Source organism: Neopelma chrysocephalum, unplaced genomic scaffold (assembly GCF_003984885.1).
Source record: "Neopelma chrysocephalum unplaced genomic scaffold, ASM398488v2 Primary Assembly neopelma1_124, whole genome shotgun sequence".
NCBI lineage: Eukaryota > Metazoa > Chordata > Aves > Passeriformes > Pipridae > Neopelma > Neopelma chrysocephalum.
In genome coordinates, this window is record NW_020897786.1 from 1,340,837 (window position 1) to 1,358,078 (window position 17,242).

The window sequence follows — 17,242 nt, forward strand, 5'->3', positions numbered from 1 at the left end:
AATAATAATAATAATAATAATAATAATAATAATAATAATAATAATAAATATAGTTCCACCTACTGAGACAAGCCTAGTGTTGACTGGGGTCCAGTCAGAATAACTCAATATTGGCTACTGCACTGCTAAGAACTGGGAAACCAAAGGAGATCCCCGTGAAACACAAAGCAAAGGAGGATGTTCAGCAGTGGTGATGGAACACACGTCTGCCAGAGCCAGCCCTGGGGGTCCTGTGCCCCCCCTGTCTGAGTGTCCACGGGGCTGGTGAATTCAAGTACCAGTGCAGCAGTCACAGGACAGCCATCGAGCAGGGCTTGGCATCGCTGGGCTGGAGACCTTTCCCCCCTGCTTTCCCACCCCACAGCCAAACTCAGCTCCCAACCTCTCGAGATGCTCGTTCTAGGGGCCCTCCAGCACATGGGGGAAAAAGTTTGCTAAACCAAATAGAAAACTGAAAAGGATATTGTGAGTCTTCCTTCTAGGAACTGCCTCATACCTTTGAAAATATGAGAGGGTCTGTGAGTCTGCTTCGATTCCTGTTTCAAGGTAAACCTGTACATATTTGGAAAAGCAGGATCTATAGATTATAATTATCACCTGCCAATCAGTCCTACAGGAGGGTCAAAATCGACATGTATTTTAAAACTAGGAGATATATATATATATATATATAAATGTGTGTGTGTGTGTGTGTGCTTACATGTGTGCATAAATAGACTACATAGGTGTATAACTATACTATATATATAAAAGCATGTGTGTATATATAGATAGATATATAAAATCTATACAAACACACACACACACACATGCACCCCTCCCACCACACACACTCACACATATATAGGTGTATGTAGCTAGTAGAAAAAACATTTCTAGAGTTCCCCTGACCCTTTAAGGAAGACCAAAGCTGATTACGTCTGAATTCTGAGCCACCAAAGCACGTTGAAGCAGGAGTGCCCAGGAATGCTGCAGCAACATTCGAGATACAGGCACATGTCAAAGAGTTTTGCAAACAATTCAGTATAAAAAACAACTGTCAGTCAGTGTTTTGGGGGTGGGAGGAGGTCAGAGAGGGAGTCTGAAGGACCTATATCATTACTGGGATAAGTTTTTGGCACTGCTGCATGAAGTCCTGCTTTCCCTCTGGGGACCCCATGATAGCTGGAAACAGAGGGAGGCTGGATGTCTTTCTAACAAGGGTTAGAAAAGTTGAGCACCTGACTCTTACAGTGAGGTGTAGACACCTCTTGGCCTAAGGAAAACTGAAACAGAGAAAGGATCAAAGTAACAGAAAAGGAGACATTCACTCTAGAGGTAAAGGCTGCATCTTCTCAGTGTGCACCCAGCAGCCCCTCACTCCCTCATCCCACTCTGACTGCCTTAGGGGAGCCCAAAAACTCCAGCTCCAGGTGCCTGCCAGGCCCCAGGTGTGTCCAGTGACGCTGCAGCTGCAGGGCCAGGCCAAAGCCCGTCAGGTGCAGCTCTTATTGCTGGTGAAATCAAACGAAGGATTTCGGACCCCCCGGCAGGGGGGAAGCACGGACCATGGCTGGCCAAATCTCTGCTCTAATCTGGTGTGAGTGGTGAAAACAGTTGCAAATCTGGAGGATTCTTGGCTGGGCACAGAACTACTCTGGGTGCCTCCAAGCTCAAACTCCTCTAGGCTGAGGAGGAGGAGGGCAGGGGTGACTGCATCCCACTGCTCAGTCCTTTTCTAGTTCTCTTCAAAGCAGTCAGCCCATGGACACTGAGACAGTAACGTGAGAGGGGGAAGGTTCAAGTGCTTTCCTTCTCCATCCCTCCCCTTGCTTTGCACACACACTTTCCAAACCACGGAGAGGCTGAAGTTTGGGCCTTTGTGCCGACTCAGGTCACTGCCTGGTGTGCTGGCAGAGCCAAGATTTTTCCCACTGCCCACATCCATGACAAAAATATAGAGGGGATAATCACTGCCCTCCTTGTGACCTACAAGGGACTGCTCCTTGTTCCCATCAGAGCATCAGTGGAGTCAGAAAGAGACAATCTGAAGTGAGGCCCGTCCACCTGCTGGTCACCTTCATCTTCTTCAGGTGGAGTCCAAACCAAAACTCAGCCCTTGGGAAATCCCTAGAGGGGTCTGGAATAATGGAACTCCCTCCTCTTCTCGCTTGCTCTGCAATCTGAACGCAGGAGGGAACACGGGAGGAAGAGACACCTTCTGGTGCTCACAGTGGACCATCCACGACCCCCAGGACCAGGTGCTGCTGAGGCCAACCAGGGCTGTCCTAAAACACCAGCTACAGACCTGACCTGATGTCACCTCCTACAGCCCACGTCAACCTCGGATCTTTGTCTCAACAGGAAAACCTTTTTTTGGTGGCTTCTATGGCTGATCATTCACATGTTCCAGCTCAGGCACACACCTCGCCTGTGCGTTACCTCGTTGGATTAAATTTGCTCATATCCTTTTGTTCCATGTATTAAAATATTCTATAAAATCAAGTGACCAAAAATCTATAGCTCTAAGAATACCTGGTTATCTTCTTTTTTTTTGTTGTTGTTGTTTTTCATGTGTTTTTCTTTGTTTCTAAGCACAGTTAAACCTAAACAAACGAAATGGAGAAAACAAAGCAGGCGTGGGGGTGGGGGGAAGGAAAGGGAAAAAAAAAATGCTTCATGAACTAATCAGGAACTGAACTGCAGGGCTGACATAACCAGCTCTCGGGAGGAGTCCTCACAAATTGGAGGGCAGTTTGGATCTGACGGGCTCCAGATCCCCTGTGAGCACTATGGATTCTTTGCGCCCACCAGCAGTCAGAGGAGCAGCGCCGGCCCCGAACACCAGCGGGTGTGGCAAAGACCCTGAGGACATCTGCCGCGGCAAAGTCACACGCCCGGGGATCGAGCTACAAGGCTTCCCCAGAAGTCCAGTCCCTCCTCCAGGAAAAGGAGAGAAGCTGGAAACAGATTCTCTAGAGGAATGAGGAGAACTGTGGCCCAGTGTCTGCGCCAGCTCCTGGGGCAGAGATGGCTGGGAAGCAGAGATCAGCTTGATGTCCTGGTTGAGCCGTCCCGGCGGCACCGGCGCCGTGCCCTTGGCCTGCAGGATCTGCGGAGGGGGGCTGGCGGGCTGGGGCAGCAGCAGCGAGCCGTGAGAGCCTGTGGGCCCGGCAGGGCCACTCTGGAAAGTTCTTGTTGCCACTGGGCTCTGACTGGGAGGACTAAGGCCAGAAGGGGTGTAACAGGGAGAGGCGACACCGGACTGTTGTAGTGGAGACACGGAGGCAAAGGGAGGCCGTTCTTGGTGGAGCTGGGCTATCGTTCCAGTTAAAGATCCTAATGCACTTGGATGTGTTTGGCACAGGCCTGAGGACGGCCCACCTGAGGCCTGTGCCAGCTGGCTTAGGCTGGAGGATGGAGAGTTGGAAGAAGGAGGGGGTTGGAAGTGATTCATTCCCCCCAAAGTCCCACTGCCCGAGAGCTGCTGTAACTGTCCCCCCTGCAGTGGTCTGGTGGTTGGCTGGAACTGGTTGAGAAGACTGGGGGGTGAGTTTGATGAGAGCTGGGTGAGGGACGTCGATGGGGAGCTGGTTGTGGCTTGCTGGAAGTGCCCAAATCCACTGCTGGAAAGGGCTGGCTGCTGCTGCTGCTGCTGTTGCTGTTGTTGCTGCTGCTGTTGCTGTTGTTGCTGCTGCTGCTGCTGCTGCTGCTGCACCGGCTGAGCTGCACCTAAGGGTGATCCAGAAGGTGCATTTTGGAACTGGCTCAGTCCCACCGAGGAGGTGCTGCTCAAACCCGGCTGGCTTGAGCCACCAGGAGGGGATCCCACCTGGAACTGGCCTAAGCCGGCAGCAGCTGAGAACCCTGCGAGCTGCTGGATGTGGAAGGAAGAGGACGAGGGGGTTTCTGCTCCGGGTGTGTGCAGCTGGGATGGAGTACTGGAGGGAGAGCCGACGGCAGAAGGGCCGGTTGATGGGATTAGCGACTGAAATCTTTTCAGCTGCCTGGGGGTCTGGTTGGATTGCTGCCCCAGGGAGCCCAGGACGGACACGGGTGGACGGAAGATGGCTGTGGGGAGCCGGGGGTGGTGGGTCAGGGCGATGGCCACGGACGTGGTGGCTGCTGCAGCCTGGAGGGGGGCCTGGATCAGCGGGGTCCAGATGACCGGGGTGGGTGTGGAGGCGGCGGCGGCGGCCTGGACGTTGTGAGCACAGTGAGCCATCTCCCTGTCGTGCTGCACGATCTGCTGGATGATCTCATTCTCCTGGTAGTTGAAAACACCTGAATTCAGGTCATGCTGGACTTTATGCAGCAGAATGGAATTCTTCTTGCCTGTAGAGAAAGTGAAGAGAGAAAGAGTCATTCTGGGACGTCAAAGCATGGGAGGCTTCCTCAAAGCTTCCTGCCAGACTTCCCTCGAATTGTTGGCACTGTCTCCCCTCCACTGTCCTCATGGGATCTGTGCATAGTCTCTCTGCTCCAGCAACAAGATGACGAATATCACATCCTCTGCTTTTGCAGTATGAATAACCTCAAGATCCCATCAAACTGAGCCCAACAGGACACATATCCTTAGTTAGACAGTAAAGCCACTTTTGATAAGCATGGCAGACTAGTAGCAAAGTTTATGGACCTGGAAGATTCCTATCTTGCACCTCACAATCTAAGCTTTCATTAAAAAAAGAGAATAAATCCTCAAAAATGTAAGTCCAGTGGAGTCTTCAGTTACTGTCCTTCAGTTACACCCTCTTCTCATCTGTCTCATGTGACTTGTTCACTCTGGAGTCAAATATGTGGGCTTAGTTGCAAGGAAATTTCTCTGTGAACAAGGGACAGAAGGACTTGATGATCTTGGAGGTCTTTTCCAACCTTAATGATTCTGTGATTCTATTCTATGACTTTCTGTGCTGGAAAAGCTCAGCTGGCCCAGGTATGACCCTCAGACATCCTGCAGCTCCCATCCTGCCTGGCCATGCCCTTCTAGTCCCAGCTTTAGGGAAACTGCAGGCCAGAAACGTCATGTTCCAGCTGGCCCACCCAGCCTGCAGCAAAGCATTAACTCAGCGCTTTGCCTTTGCAATGGGCTGGAAAATGTGGTGGAATGAGTTTGTCTGGCCTGGGAGTGCACCTGGCACTGAAGGGATGCACTCCTGGCCTGAAGGACAGAACCAGTCAGGCTCTGGGGAACCATTCAGGGCTATGTTGTAGGAAGAACACGCTGAGGGTTTTTCCTTTCCTTTACCTTCTAAAATCAAGCATTTATGACTTTGTAAAGGACGAGGTGTGGCCCTGGGTGCTTGCAGTGGGTTGAGCTGCCCTGAAACGCTGCCAGAGTTCTGACCCTGGAGCTGAACTGGGACGTGTCTGTTGTGGGTGCTGGGCTGGGATGCTTAATGCTTTTGTGTTTCACCTACTGCCTACCAAAAAAAAAAAAAAGGCAGAAAGGCTTTCTTTTCTCATCTCAGAGAAAGACATCAGCCTGGGAAGGACATGGTCCTGAAGGCAAACAGGATTCTGAGCTGCTAAAGTCATTCCAAGGGCTGGAGAGCTTGTCTGCACTAGAAGTGTGTGTGTAAGATATTATGTAATGGCTGTTTCGCTGTATGCTGCACTGAAATAACACTAGATACCCCTATACAGACAGATCCTACTTCTACCCACAGCCAGGCACACCAGAGAGAGCATGAGTGTCCCCTTTAAACTGCATTTCGCTGGTGAAAGGGAGGGAATGGTGCAGAGGGTCCCGCTGCACACACACACACACAGAGTTATTTCCACCTGGGTTTTACTAGAATCACATACAAATAGGCTCACAAACTGCTGCTCAAACAGAAAGAGAGCATGGAGAGAAGACAACCTACCTCACTACAACTGGCAGGTAAGGGAGAGCGTGACCAGCACTGCTGAGCTAAGGAGGGGCTCAGGCTGCAGGTTTGTAATCACTCCCTTTCTGGAGCTGAAGGTACAAATCCCAGCATGTGGAATCTGTAGATCTTGCACCACTGCAAGGTCAGTATGTGGGTGGGAGACACCATGCTGAGCTCAAAGCTAAAAAGGTGCCTTGCTGCATTTGCTGTCCTGATACTGGACAAATCCAGGCTGGGGAGGAATGGCCGGGACAGGGGAAGGAGGAACAGCTCTTGAAAGGCTCAATAGCAGCCACTGCTCTGTGTTTCCATCATTGTACCTCATTCCACTCTTTTAATTCCATGTCACCTGGCTTTGGCTCCTGATTTGCTCTGTGTGCTTGACTAGGCCTGGAATTCCCAGCGCTGCCCTGGATACCGATGGGAAGCACAGGGATGTTATCAGAGCTCCCGGATGGGAACTGGTGTTCCCATGGCCTGAGCTCCTGACTACACACAGGGAGCTCAACAGACTCTGGTTTCCTTGGCAGGGCACTGAACAGAGAGTATGCTGATGTTTTCCAAAGGTGCCTAATATTCACCGGAAATGGTTTGATCAAAGCTCCTTAACTTTGTGTCAAATCCATAAAGTAATACCAGTAAAATACTTGGAATGATTATTTTTGTTAGTTTTTAAAACAGAGCACTTCATTTTGCCTTTGAAATTACATTACACTTTACTGGTTTCCTGAGCCCAGCTTGTATCTATTAACTGTTTCATTAGATCAAATTTTTCTCTTCTGTTTTGCCAAGAAAATATCAAATTTCTCCTCCAGAACACTGTAGAAAATTACTGAAAATGTTCTCTTGGCTATTGAAGGGGAGAGGAATTTTTCAAAATCATTTTTCCAAATCGTAATTGGTTGGCAAACTGAAAAATTAATTGGTTTCACCATTCTAATGAATTGCATCATTTACATGATGTTTCCACACACCAATATAAGTCCTATTAGTTGCTTCTGGAGAAAATCCTCCTTCCAAGCAGCACCAGATGAGAACAGGCACAGAGCAGAGTCCTGGTGGGACAAACACATTTCCCTGGCAGGTCTGACTAAGGACCTGCATGAGACATAACCCAGCAGTGGAACAAGGGAGTGGGAGTAATGTTGCCTGGGCCAGTGGTTCTGAGATTGGTTCTGAGATTGGTTCTGAGATTATTCCTCCTCATCATCTTATCTATGAAGCTGCTTCAGTTACAAATTCACTTCCCTGCTCTGGATTTGTTGTCCCAGCCCCTGCCCAGAGGGAGAGCAGAGAGCAGCACTGAGAGGGCTGACGGCTGATGAGTTTGCTCTGTGTAACCCTCGCTGAAATGAGGTTCTGCAGCTCCCAGCTCTGCTCAGCCACCCGCAGGGAGCCCTGTGTTCTTGCTAAGCCAGGGAGAAGCTTCATCAGGAGAGAGGAAAAGGGACTCTGTTCCCTTTCAATCTAATCAGGGAGGCTCTGCGTGACGGTTTGTCCTTCTGTGTTGTTTATCCCACAGAAATTAGTGCTGAGCAGAGTTTAAGGTACAGAGATAAATAATCCACCCAAATCTCACCCCAAAAGCACTACACAAACCCACTGGGATGGCCCAGAGCTGGCAGAGGAACCACCTGCAACCACTCCCTGCACCACCTCCCCTCCCTTGCTTTAGAACTCCCTCTGGGGTCTAAAATCTCCCTGTTTTCCTCACTGCAACAATGAGCTAAATATAGGGGGAAAGGAAGATATTTAGAGCCTTGAGGATGTTCACAGCAAAGCTACTGGTGCTTTGAAGTGGAGTGGGGTATGTAAAATTATGGAAACGAAGCAAACAGATGTTGCTCCCTTAATTAAGAACTGCAAAGTCAGATTTTCCTCAACTGTAGATAGCACACAAAAGAACAGGGAGAAAGGCTCATGTGATTTCATAAAAGGAGCCAGCACTCAACAATAATTCTTCTATCAAATAATCAAAATTAGCTTTCTGTTGTTAAAATTCTGCACAGACACAGGGGAAATTAGCTGTGACTTTCTGTTCAGTTTTCTTTTCAGCTCTCTCTAAGCCCACTGGCTGCAGTTTAAGAATTCAGGTCACTAAATTGCTTTCTGAATTTGCATGTATTTCAAATAATCTTACTTTATTAGGCTGCCTTATGCCCTGGCCTGCTGTCAGAGTGGCTGCCCCCACCACACCGTTACTTCTTTCAGGTCTTCACTCATTATTCATAGGCCTCGTCCTAAATGGTCCCTTGGTTGCAGCACATCCCAGCTTTGCAGGGGGTCTCTGCCCTCCCTTCCTTGGGTCACTGGTGTCCTGTGGGAATTCAGCCTGCTGCCACCACCCCCAGAGGGGCATCACAGAAAACCCTGGACACACTCAGTGACTGGCACTTTGCCACGGCTGCTCCCCTGCCCCAGGGAGACTCCTCTGCACTGGGACTGTCCTGGCTGGGAGGTCTCACTGCTCCAGCTCCTGCTGCTGCCTTAGAGTCCATGTAAACAGGGAAATCAGCTGGAACAGGGAACTCAGAATAATTCTTAACTCCCAGTCCTTCCCCATCCCAGCCTGACCTCTCAAGGTAAGTTAACCCACACTGAACTGCACTTACTGTTGTGGGAAGGTTTCTGCCTAGAATTGAAGGAGCTCTTGGAAAAGAGCTCAGCAAAGCCAGCTGGATCAACCCTAGGAGCATACTCAGAGGAGTTCAGAACACATAAACCTGCTCTGGAAACTACTCCAGATTAACTTCCCTGAGAGCCATGTAAACCCATGGCACATGGGGTGTGTGAGCTCTTCCACACCCAAGGCAGCAGCCACTGCATCCTGCACCTCTGCTTCCCTCTTGCTAAAGCTGCATCCTCTGAACTTGGATGGTACATTTCAAATGGACAATTCCCTGTCTTTCCAAGTGGAAGTCTTCCCTCCCAGTACAGCTCAGGCCTGCCACTGATTGCTTCTCCTTTTCCATAAACCAAACAGGTATCTGCCAAAATACGTGGTATCTCTTTTAACAGACAGAATGCAGCCAAAACTGCTGCAGGTCAGATGAGACACAGTGAATAATATTATCCAGTGAACCTCATCACAGTTAAACAGAATTCAAAATAAACAGAGCTCTTCCCTCCCACTCTTCACATTTATGCCCATCATACAGAGCTTTGCAGAGAAATAAACTGAATATACAGAGCTGGGTAGAATGTGAATATCCATGAGGGGAGAAGAGCTGTGTCATTCTGGAGGGGCTGTGGTGCCTGTGGTGCCTGAGGCAGTGTCCTGGCTGTTACTTATCACTGGAGACTGAAGCCAAAGAGTTCTCCTCAAGTGGCACAAATGCCAAAGCTCCTGCACTCAATCTCAGTGCCCTGCTGGAGCTGACAGCTGTGACAGGGACACACTCTGGAAGACTCTGGAAGACTCTGGACACTCTGGCACTGGTTTTCTGTCAGTTAGGTGCTTTGCAGTGTGGGTGGTTGCAGAGAGCTGCTGGAGTGCCTTCCAGGCAGGAAACATCCCCTGAGACTAGAGGTGTCATTGGTAAGCAGGTCCTACTCCATGTAATTAAAAAGAGGCTTGAAAATTATTTACAAAGGTGTTGGAATGGTAAAATGTTATCTGAGCAGATGTTTTATTTCAATGCAGGTAGCAAAGATCGAAGTTATTGATGAAGTCAAAGACAGGTCTCCTGAGATCTCATCACCACCCCCAACTGTTCCTTCTCTTGGGGTGTCTTGGGCTTTGTTTTCCTTCTGGAGCTGCATGAGAAATGGTACTTCATATTCAGGTGAACAGGGGTGCCAGTTCACCTTAATTAAGCTGAAGTAATTTACATTCTCTCGTGGCTGGTGAGTTACTGATACCTTTCCTGAGGCTAAACAGAAAATACTCTGAGTCTGGGCCTTCACTTCCAAAGAAAAAGAAATTCAACTGTTTAGTTCCTGCTTAAGTCAAAGCTCACACACTCTCCCACTGCATACCTGGGCCACAGGAACTTTTATCCTTGCATCACCTGTGCCTGTATCAGCAGCCTCAAAAAAGAACTGTGTATGTATACATACACACACACACACATATATGTATATAAATAATCCTGCTCCTCTCACATGTGCAGCTCTTTGGGGGTTACTCACCTGTGTGCAGTAAACAGATCTGGCACTTCAGTGTGGATACAGTGTAAAACTGATGCTGAGCACACCTTGTTTTATCCATCCACATTTCAGCCCTTTTCATTCCTTCACGATCTCGCCCGGCCCCTGCCCCAAGGGAGCAGCTGTGACACATTCCCAGCTCCACCTTTTAGCATTATTTTCCCTGCAGAAGTGATGAGGAACTGAGGCACGGAGCAAAGGCAGGACAAGGACAAACAGGGAATCTGTGGCAGAGCTTGGCAGTGATCCCAGCTCCTCTCATCCCCAGCTCACCTCCCCTCACACAGGCCAGCCCAGCCTCGGAGCAGCAGATCCCAGAGGATTAGTCAGGATTGGACAAGCAGGGTTGCAAACCCAACAGGATTGCAACTGGAGAAGTGGGATCACGAGCTGGCAGTCAAAAAGTTTGGGAACAGCTATTTTTGTGGCTTGTTTATGTGACAAAGCTTTTAAAATTTCTACCACTGTAGTATCTTGAACAGAACACTCTTGTACTGCAATAATACCATAAATTATATTTAGAGACTGGAATTGTGTTGTCTTGGCTTTCCTTTGTTTTTTTAGCATCTGCAATGCCTGGAGGAAACACGAGGCATCTTTAATCCTGAGTTAACTGGCATCCTTGTATCAAAACATATGCAAGTGGCATTCAAAATATATGCATTCCAAACCATGTGGCAAAAAATTCCTGATGAAAATGAAAAAACAACTTCCTCTGGCTTGAGGGATGCTTTCATCTCTCTCCAGTGACCTTGATAGGGATGGTGAGAACCTAATGACAGGCATTTATGGTACTTATTACAGCACATTGAACAGTGGAAAATAATTGTCCCCCGATATCTTGTGAACGCATCAGTGAACTTTGATTTGACAATACTCACGGCCCGTGCTGGATTTACTTTCAATGAACATTTAAGTGGTTGTGTTTTACAAGTGCAAATACTTGTGAAAATCTAATTTTAAGCTTCAATGGTCACTGAAAGCCAGTTTCAAAGGCAGTCAGGAACAGAATGATGTGACTTACGTAACAGAGGCATCACAAACTGGGACGATTCACAAACACTGTCAGACACAGACTTACTCACTGGAGAAATCACAGAATCATTTCAACACACAAATGCTATAGAGAATTTTACAGCTTGGTCAAGAAGAAGAAAGGGAGGCTGATTTAATCAGTGATAAAATGATTATTAACGAGTGATCAGCCTAATTTCTCTGAGTGTAAATCTTCCGACCCTGAGCCTGTGGAGTGTTAAGTGTGATATTCTGCAGGTTGAGGAGTTTTTAGAGTCTGAAGTTACTGAGACTTAAGCAGGGCCACAGATCTTTGCAGAATCCCAGCCTTAGTCAATTCCTGGAGACTAATCCCTCCCAGTCTTTGAAGAGCTCTGCAAGTACAAACACCTGGGGAGCTCCTTCCCCAGCCATGCAGGGCACAGGCAGGATGCCAGTATCAATTCCCATGAGCAGCAGAGGTCAGAGGACACACCAACACAGAGGGGCTGCAGGAAGCTGTGGGGGCACAGATCAGGGGGCACTGGCCCCTCTTCTCTCCTCTGCCCACCCACAGACTTCCAAACTGCTTTTGCCCTGCTAAGGGAATGCCTCATCCCACCTCCACTCAACCAGCCCTGCTCCTGGTGCTGCAAAGGATGAGGCCTCACCTGCTCGTCCTGCTCCCTCGACAAGCTTAGACCATGCTTTCCACACCCTCCAACAGCAGGTAATCCCACAAACATTGGGGTGAGATCTTCCTCCCTGCTCTCTTGATTCCTCACTGCACAGGGGGAATATTGGATGGATCTTATCTTGGTACCAGAATAGTGACAGAGCCTTCTGAGCCACTTCATGTGCTCATTGGGGTTTGGGCTTCCCAAGGACACGCTGTCACTCGGGCAGAAGGGAGTCAGTGGATTGCACCACTGACTTGGAAAGAGGCTCCCATTTGCTTCCATCTTGTGTACAGCTCCTGAGCAGAATGTGGCAGGAACCAAAAATATGGTCCCACTTCTGTTCATATCTGGCTTTCAAAAACTGCTGTTCCTCGACTTCAGCCCTCCAGAATGATCCCTCCACTTTCAGTGAGTCTCAGCAGATGCAGGAACTTTGGATTCCTTCAAAGGTCCATGCTGTTACTCAATTACTGCACTGTCTGCAAGGTGCATGTTCCAGGGGAAGTGAAGAAATGCCTTATTTATAAAGACAGGGATTTCCATGGGATCTGCTGGTTTCAGTAGGGTGCACAGAACTCCCTTAGGCTCCTTGGGGTAATTCCAGCTAAAGAGTGCTGGGCACCAAGGGGTTGGAAAGGGTTATGGAGATGCCATTTTGCAATAGTTGAGGTGTAAGGTTGAGAGAACAGAAAACAACCGAGTTTGATTGCCAGGGAAACAAGGATAGCAGTGGGATTTTCAATGGCATAGGGACTGATGTTGTTTCAGGTCAGCAGAATGGCAAAAGGAAGGGGGGCAATGTCAGGGCTCTGCACCGAAGGGCCTGTTATTCCAGTTGCTCTGTGCCACCTTCTGACCTTATGTTGACATTTTGCAGCTGCCTGTGGAACAGAATTTCTCCTTAGGGAAGAAGCATGTGAGGCTCTTCAAGCCGTTTCAGAATTGTCCATGAATTTCATGGAAGTTACGTGTGCAGCAGGCACAGAGCAAAAGGCAAGAAGCACAGGGTGCCCTGGCCACCCGTATCCAGAGTCGCAGAGAGCATCAGGCTGGGAAGCTGAGCAGCACTGACCACCCAGACCTGGAGGATCTGAGATAAAGCCGAGCTGGCCCAACCCTGGATGTGCCTGACATTACATTTTCTCTGTGTTTTTACTGTCTAATTTAAATAACCCAAGTGATGGGCTTATTGCCACTTACACCAGGGCCTCATTAGCGGGGGCTTTGCCAAATTACATATTTAGCTCAGAACCTTTTCCTCAGGGGTCACACTTTCTGATTTGCAGCAGGTAATGAGATGCACTGAATAAAATGTTCCTGGCAGGAAAAGCCCCAGAGGCACTGCACCCCTTGCTGGGATGCCAGGTTATTCCCTATCCCCCTCACCCCATTATCCTCCTCACCTTCTGCATTGTACTCAGACCTCCACTGACCTTTTCCATTCAGAAAGCAGAGAGATGGATAATAAGAGATGCATAATAGGCTAAAGAAGTTAGACTGGGAGTCCAAAATACTCAGTCCTCAGCTCTGCAGCCCTCTTGCATGACCTTGCATAAGTAACTTAATCTGTCTGTGTTAAACGCCTCTTGTTGTGACCAAGGAATTTTATCCTGGTCTTCTGTAGTTACACAGGATCTTTTCAGCACAGGTTATGTCTCCCACAGGACAGAGAGCATCCTGGGATGGGTCACTATGAGCTGTAACAACCACAGAATCACAGAGTGGTCTGGGTTTAGGAGGGACCTTAAAGGTCATCCAGTCCCACCCCTGCTGTGGGCAGGGACACCTTCCACTATGTCAGGTTGCTCCAAGCCCTGTCCAACCTGGCCTTGGGCACTTCCAGGGATGGGGCAGCCACACTTCTCTGGGCAACCTGTGCCAGGGCCTCTTCACCCTCACAGGGAAGAATTTCTTCCTAATATCTAATCTAAACTTACCCTCAGTAGGTTTAGATTATGGGACTCCTTGAGGGAGCTGAAGTGAGACAGGGAGAGACAGGCTGGGATCTCCTCCAGTTCACAACTCAGCAAAGGAACTAAGGACTGAGCCTGGAGGTGGGTTGCCAAGGCAGCAGGTACGGAAGGAGACTCTCACACCTCTACTTACCAATTCTGTCCAGCCTGTCCAGAGCCACGGTTTCAAACGCCCTGCGCATCATGGGGTACTCCTCCAGCACCTCGTTGAAGTTGTCCACGGACAGGGAGTACAGGCGGCAGTAGGTGTCCGCTCGCACGCTGGCCGTGCGCCGGCCCCGCGTCAGCAGGCAGATCTCTGCAAGGACACAGCAGGCTGGCACAGGGGACAGGCACACCCCCTGCACTGACCCTCACACCCAGCCTCCTCTCCAGCTGGGCTCCACCTGCTCCCCCACCGAAAACACAGCCAGTGCTGATACCCTGCCTGTGCACCAACATTTAAAAATACCAGGGGCTCCGTTGTGGCAGCTGCCACACACAGCTGCACCTCGGGGATTCTGCTGATCTAATTAGCCAGGCAAGTTTTGTTATGGTGGATTATCAAAGATACCATTTGTGCATTCCTACTGGAGGAGCTGTCTTTCTCCAGCTCCTTGTGGGCGCTGGGAGCACAAGGTCAAGCTGTGCTCTCAATGAAGCTGATTCTCTCTAAATTTGTAGTAAAGGCTCTGTGCTGACATGTGCTTTTGATGTCTGGGTGTAATTTTGATCCCCACACCTGGAACATTTGTCTTTTCACAGTTTTCAAAGATTTTTGGGGATATACCACATGCTTACATGTTTTTTCCTCCGGCACTTCGTGTGGTAGATGCCAGACAGCAGGACCAGGCAATACTATAAATGTGCCTGGAGATTTGAGAATGGGCCATTTTTTACCTTTAGGTTCTCAGCTTCACTGATCTGTCAGTATTTGGGACCTGTAAGAACAAACCTCCCTTCTCTGTTTTGTTATTTATTATCTGGACTCCTGCAGTGCCCATGAGCCCCAGTCACCTCCCACTGCACCATCTCCTCTATGGGAAGCTGCGGGGCAGGTGAGATGAACAGAGATGGAGGAGGAGGTGCCATCCCTGTGTGTCCAGGACAATTTAAGGAATGTATGAGCATAGCAATGGGTGCTGCACCTCCAAAGTAGGATCCATCGGCCAGCTTGGTCTCCTTGTTGCCCTTGGTGAGGACGCTGACCACGCCGTGCTGGATGAAGTACATCTTCTTGCCGATGGTGCCCTCCCGGATGATGTAGTCGCCCGGCTGGAACACCTCGAACCGCAGCTTGGTCAGCATGGACGTCACAAAGTTGGGGTCTGCGTTGGCAAACAGGGGCATGGAGGCCACCAGCTTCCGGCAGTTGAAGTTGATGATTTCCTGACCATGGTGTGATGCAAATGAGAGAGAGATGGAGGGAGAGGGAGAGGGAGGGGGGAGAAGAGATGGGACAGGGAGCAGAAAAGACACACATATGTTTAGTCAACATCTAATGACCTATGGACATCCCCTACTTGACCTGTGCATTACAAAGTGGGAAGAAAAATGCTGTTCCCTTGGTGTGGCTCCCCCGGTGCAGGCTGGAACAGGCTCTGGATGCTGGTGAGCTGGAGCTGACAGCCCAACACCATGCTCCACTGCCTTGATTCCTGTGCTTCCTCTCCGAGCAGGGACAGCACTCCCAACCTCCCAAACACACACAGTGTTCTTCTTTCTGCAAGAAACCTTGGACTGCAAGAGCTGCAGAGCACTGGTGAAACGCTCTTTGAAACAGCCCAGGGCTCCTCTCTGGGAAGATGTCATAACTCACCTTGGCAGCCCCACGTTCTCTGCTGCCCTTGCTTGTCAGTGAGATATTAAACTGCACAAATGTGCTGAGGCATTGGGAGAAAGAATTATCCTGTGCAGATTGGGACAGTGTCAGGAGAGGGGAGGGAGAGGAGCCACCAGTCACTGGGGCACGGGCTGGATCATCAGCCTTGGCTGAAGAAAACCCAGCTCAGCTGTTCAGCTGTCACACAGCAGACGGGCTGTGTCTCTCCCGTGGCTCGGTGTCACTCGGGGGGTGTGACAGCACAGGAGCTGCTCTGTGTGTGTCAGATCAGACCCAGAGAGTGGCAGAAAGTGATACTGAGTAAATCACCTCAGCACAGCACTCCCCAGCCACACAGGGAAGGAGCATATGGATGACTGGAGCAGGAAGAAAGAGATCTGGGGAAGCATCTGTCTCCTCCTCACTGGGAGTTTTAGAGGGTTGCCCTTTGAGACTTTGGCAAAACTACTTTTAAAACATGGCTGGCATTTCCTCAGCTCTTCTCTCTCCCATGGAGGTACATTACAGGGGGAGGAATACAGAAGAAAGACCCCTCCTTGAACTTGTGGGTGACATATTGCTGACATTCCAGGGAGAACCTGCATTGCCAGGCTTCAGCTGGGGAGGGGGGGCTTCTGTAAAGACTTTGATTTGTGGGCCCTGCTAGGAGGCTCCTCCTTCCTTTGCCTCTGCCTGCTGTCCCAGCTGGTGGATGGGGCACAGACGAGACCAGCACACCACGAGGAGTTTTAGATAAACACACGAGGTGGGAGCTTGCTGAGACACTGCACCAGGAGCTGCACAGCTGCCCAGGGTGACAGGAAATGCAGTGCCCACTCCCTGCCCTCCTCACCTCTCGCAGGGGCTCGCTCAGCTCCCCCAGGATGCTCTCCTCATCAAACATCTTCCCCTGGTACCGGTGCTCGTAGTAGTCGTGGATGCGCTGCCGCATGTCTGCCGGGAGCTTGTGGAAGGACATGTACTGCTCCACCTGTTTGTACTGTGCAGGGAGAGAGCAAGGGCAGGCATTACCAGGACATGCAACAGATGGTCCCTGCTCATGGATCATCCCCACACCTGCTCCCTTCACACCAAGCCAGGCCCAGGAAGGTAAATCTGGTGCAGGAAAGAGCAACTGTCTGACCCCAAGGGGAGTTTGCAGGCTTGGTTGTCATATTCCCCAAATGACTGCCCCACGTTTTAACTTTTAAAGTTATCCTCAGCCAGTTACCCTGTGGAGACAACTCCTCACTCCCTGGGTGTGGAGCAGCCCACGTGCCTGTCCTCCCCTGGCTGCAGAGCTGAGTAAGGAGTGCTCGGCTGGGAATCTCCTCTCAGGAAACAGCGCTGAGCAAAGACTGTCCAAACCCTGTGCAGGATGAGAGCAAGGAAAGCACAACGTGCCCCCACAGCAGGTTTCCCATGCCACATGGCAGAGTGGTGGCCAGGGTGTGACCTGGCAGGGACATGCAGCACCTCGGGGCCTCACTGAGCACAGGACTCACTGTACCAGGGGCCACAGGAAGCAGAGAACACCTGCCCTTGGGTGTGCAGTCACAAACTGAAGGACACACAGAGGACCCAAATCTGAGTTATTTGTCTGAAGCTGCAGTACCCGTGGCCTGCTGTTCCCCCCTCTGTCTGCCCTGCCATGATGGCACCTTTGCTTTCCCACCTAGTGCTGCACAGGTCCTGATTTTCCTCCCCTTTCCTGGCTCCTGTTGCCCCATGTACTCACTCTGTCTAACCCGTCCACATTTCTTCCTAATGGTTCATGTTTCCATTGTGTTAGAGGGG

General features: G+C 50.0%; 1 protein-coding gene across 2 annotated transcripts in view; it reads right to left on the bottom strand.

Annotated features, from left to right (window-relative positions):
- Positions 1–2,533: 2,533 nt before the first annotated feature.
- HCN4 (hyperpolarization activated cyclic nucleotide gated potassium channel 4) overlaps positions 2,534–17,242 on the bottom strand; it is a 134,267-nt gene continuing 119,558 nt past the window's right edge. For both annotated transcript variants that reach the window (XM_027697886.1, XM_027697885.1), the window contains 4 exons: positions 16,299–16,445; positions 14,772–15,012; positions 13,778–13,942; positions 2,534–4,314 (listed from right to left, as the gene is read on the bottom strand). In XM_027697886.1, the coding sequence (XP_027553687.1) occupies positions 2,717–4,314; positions 13,778–13,942; positions 14,772–15,012; positions 16,299–16,445 (2,151 nt within the window). In that variant the 3' untranslated portion in view covers positions 2,534–2,716. The remainder of the gene's footprint in view (positions 4,315–13,777; positions 13,943–14,771; positions 15,013–16,298; positions 16,446–17,242) is intronic.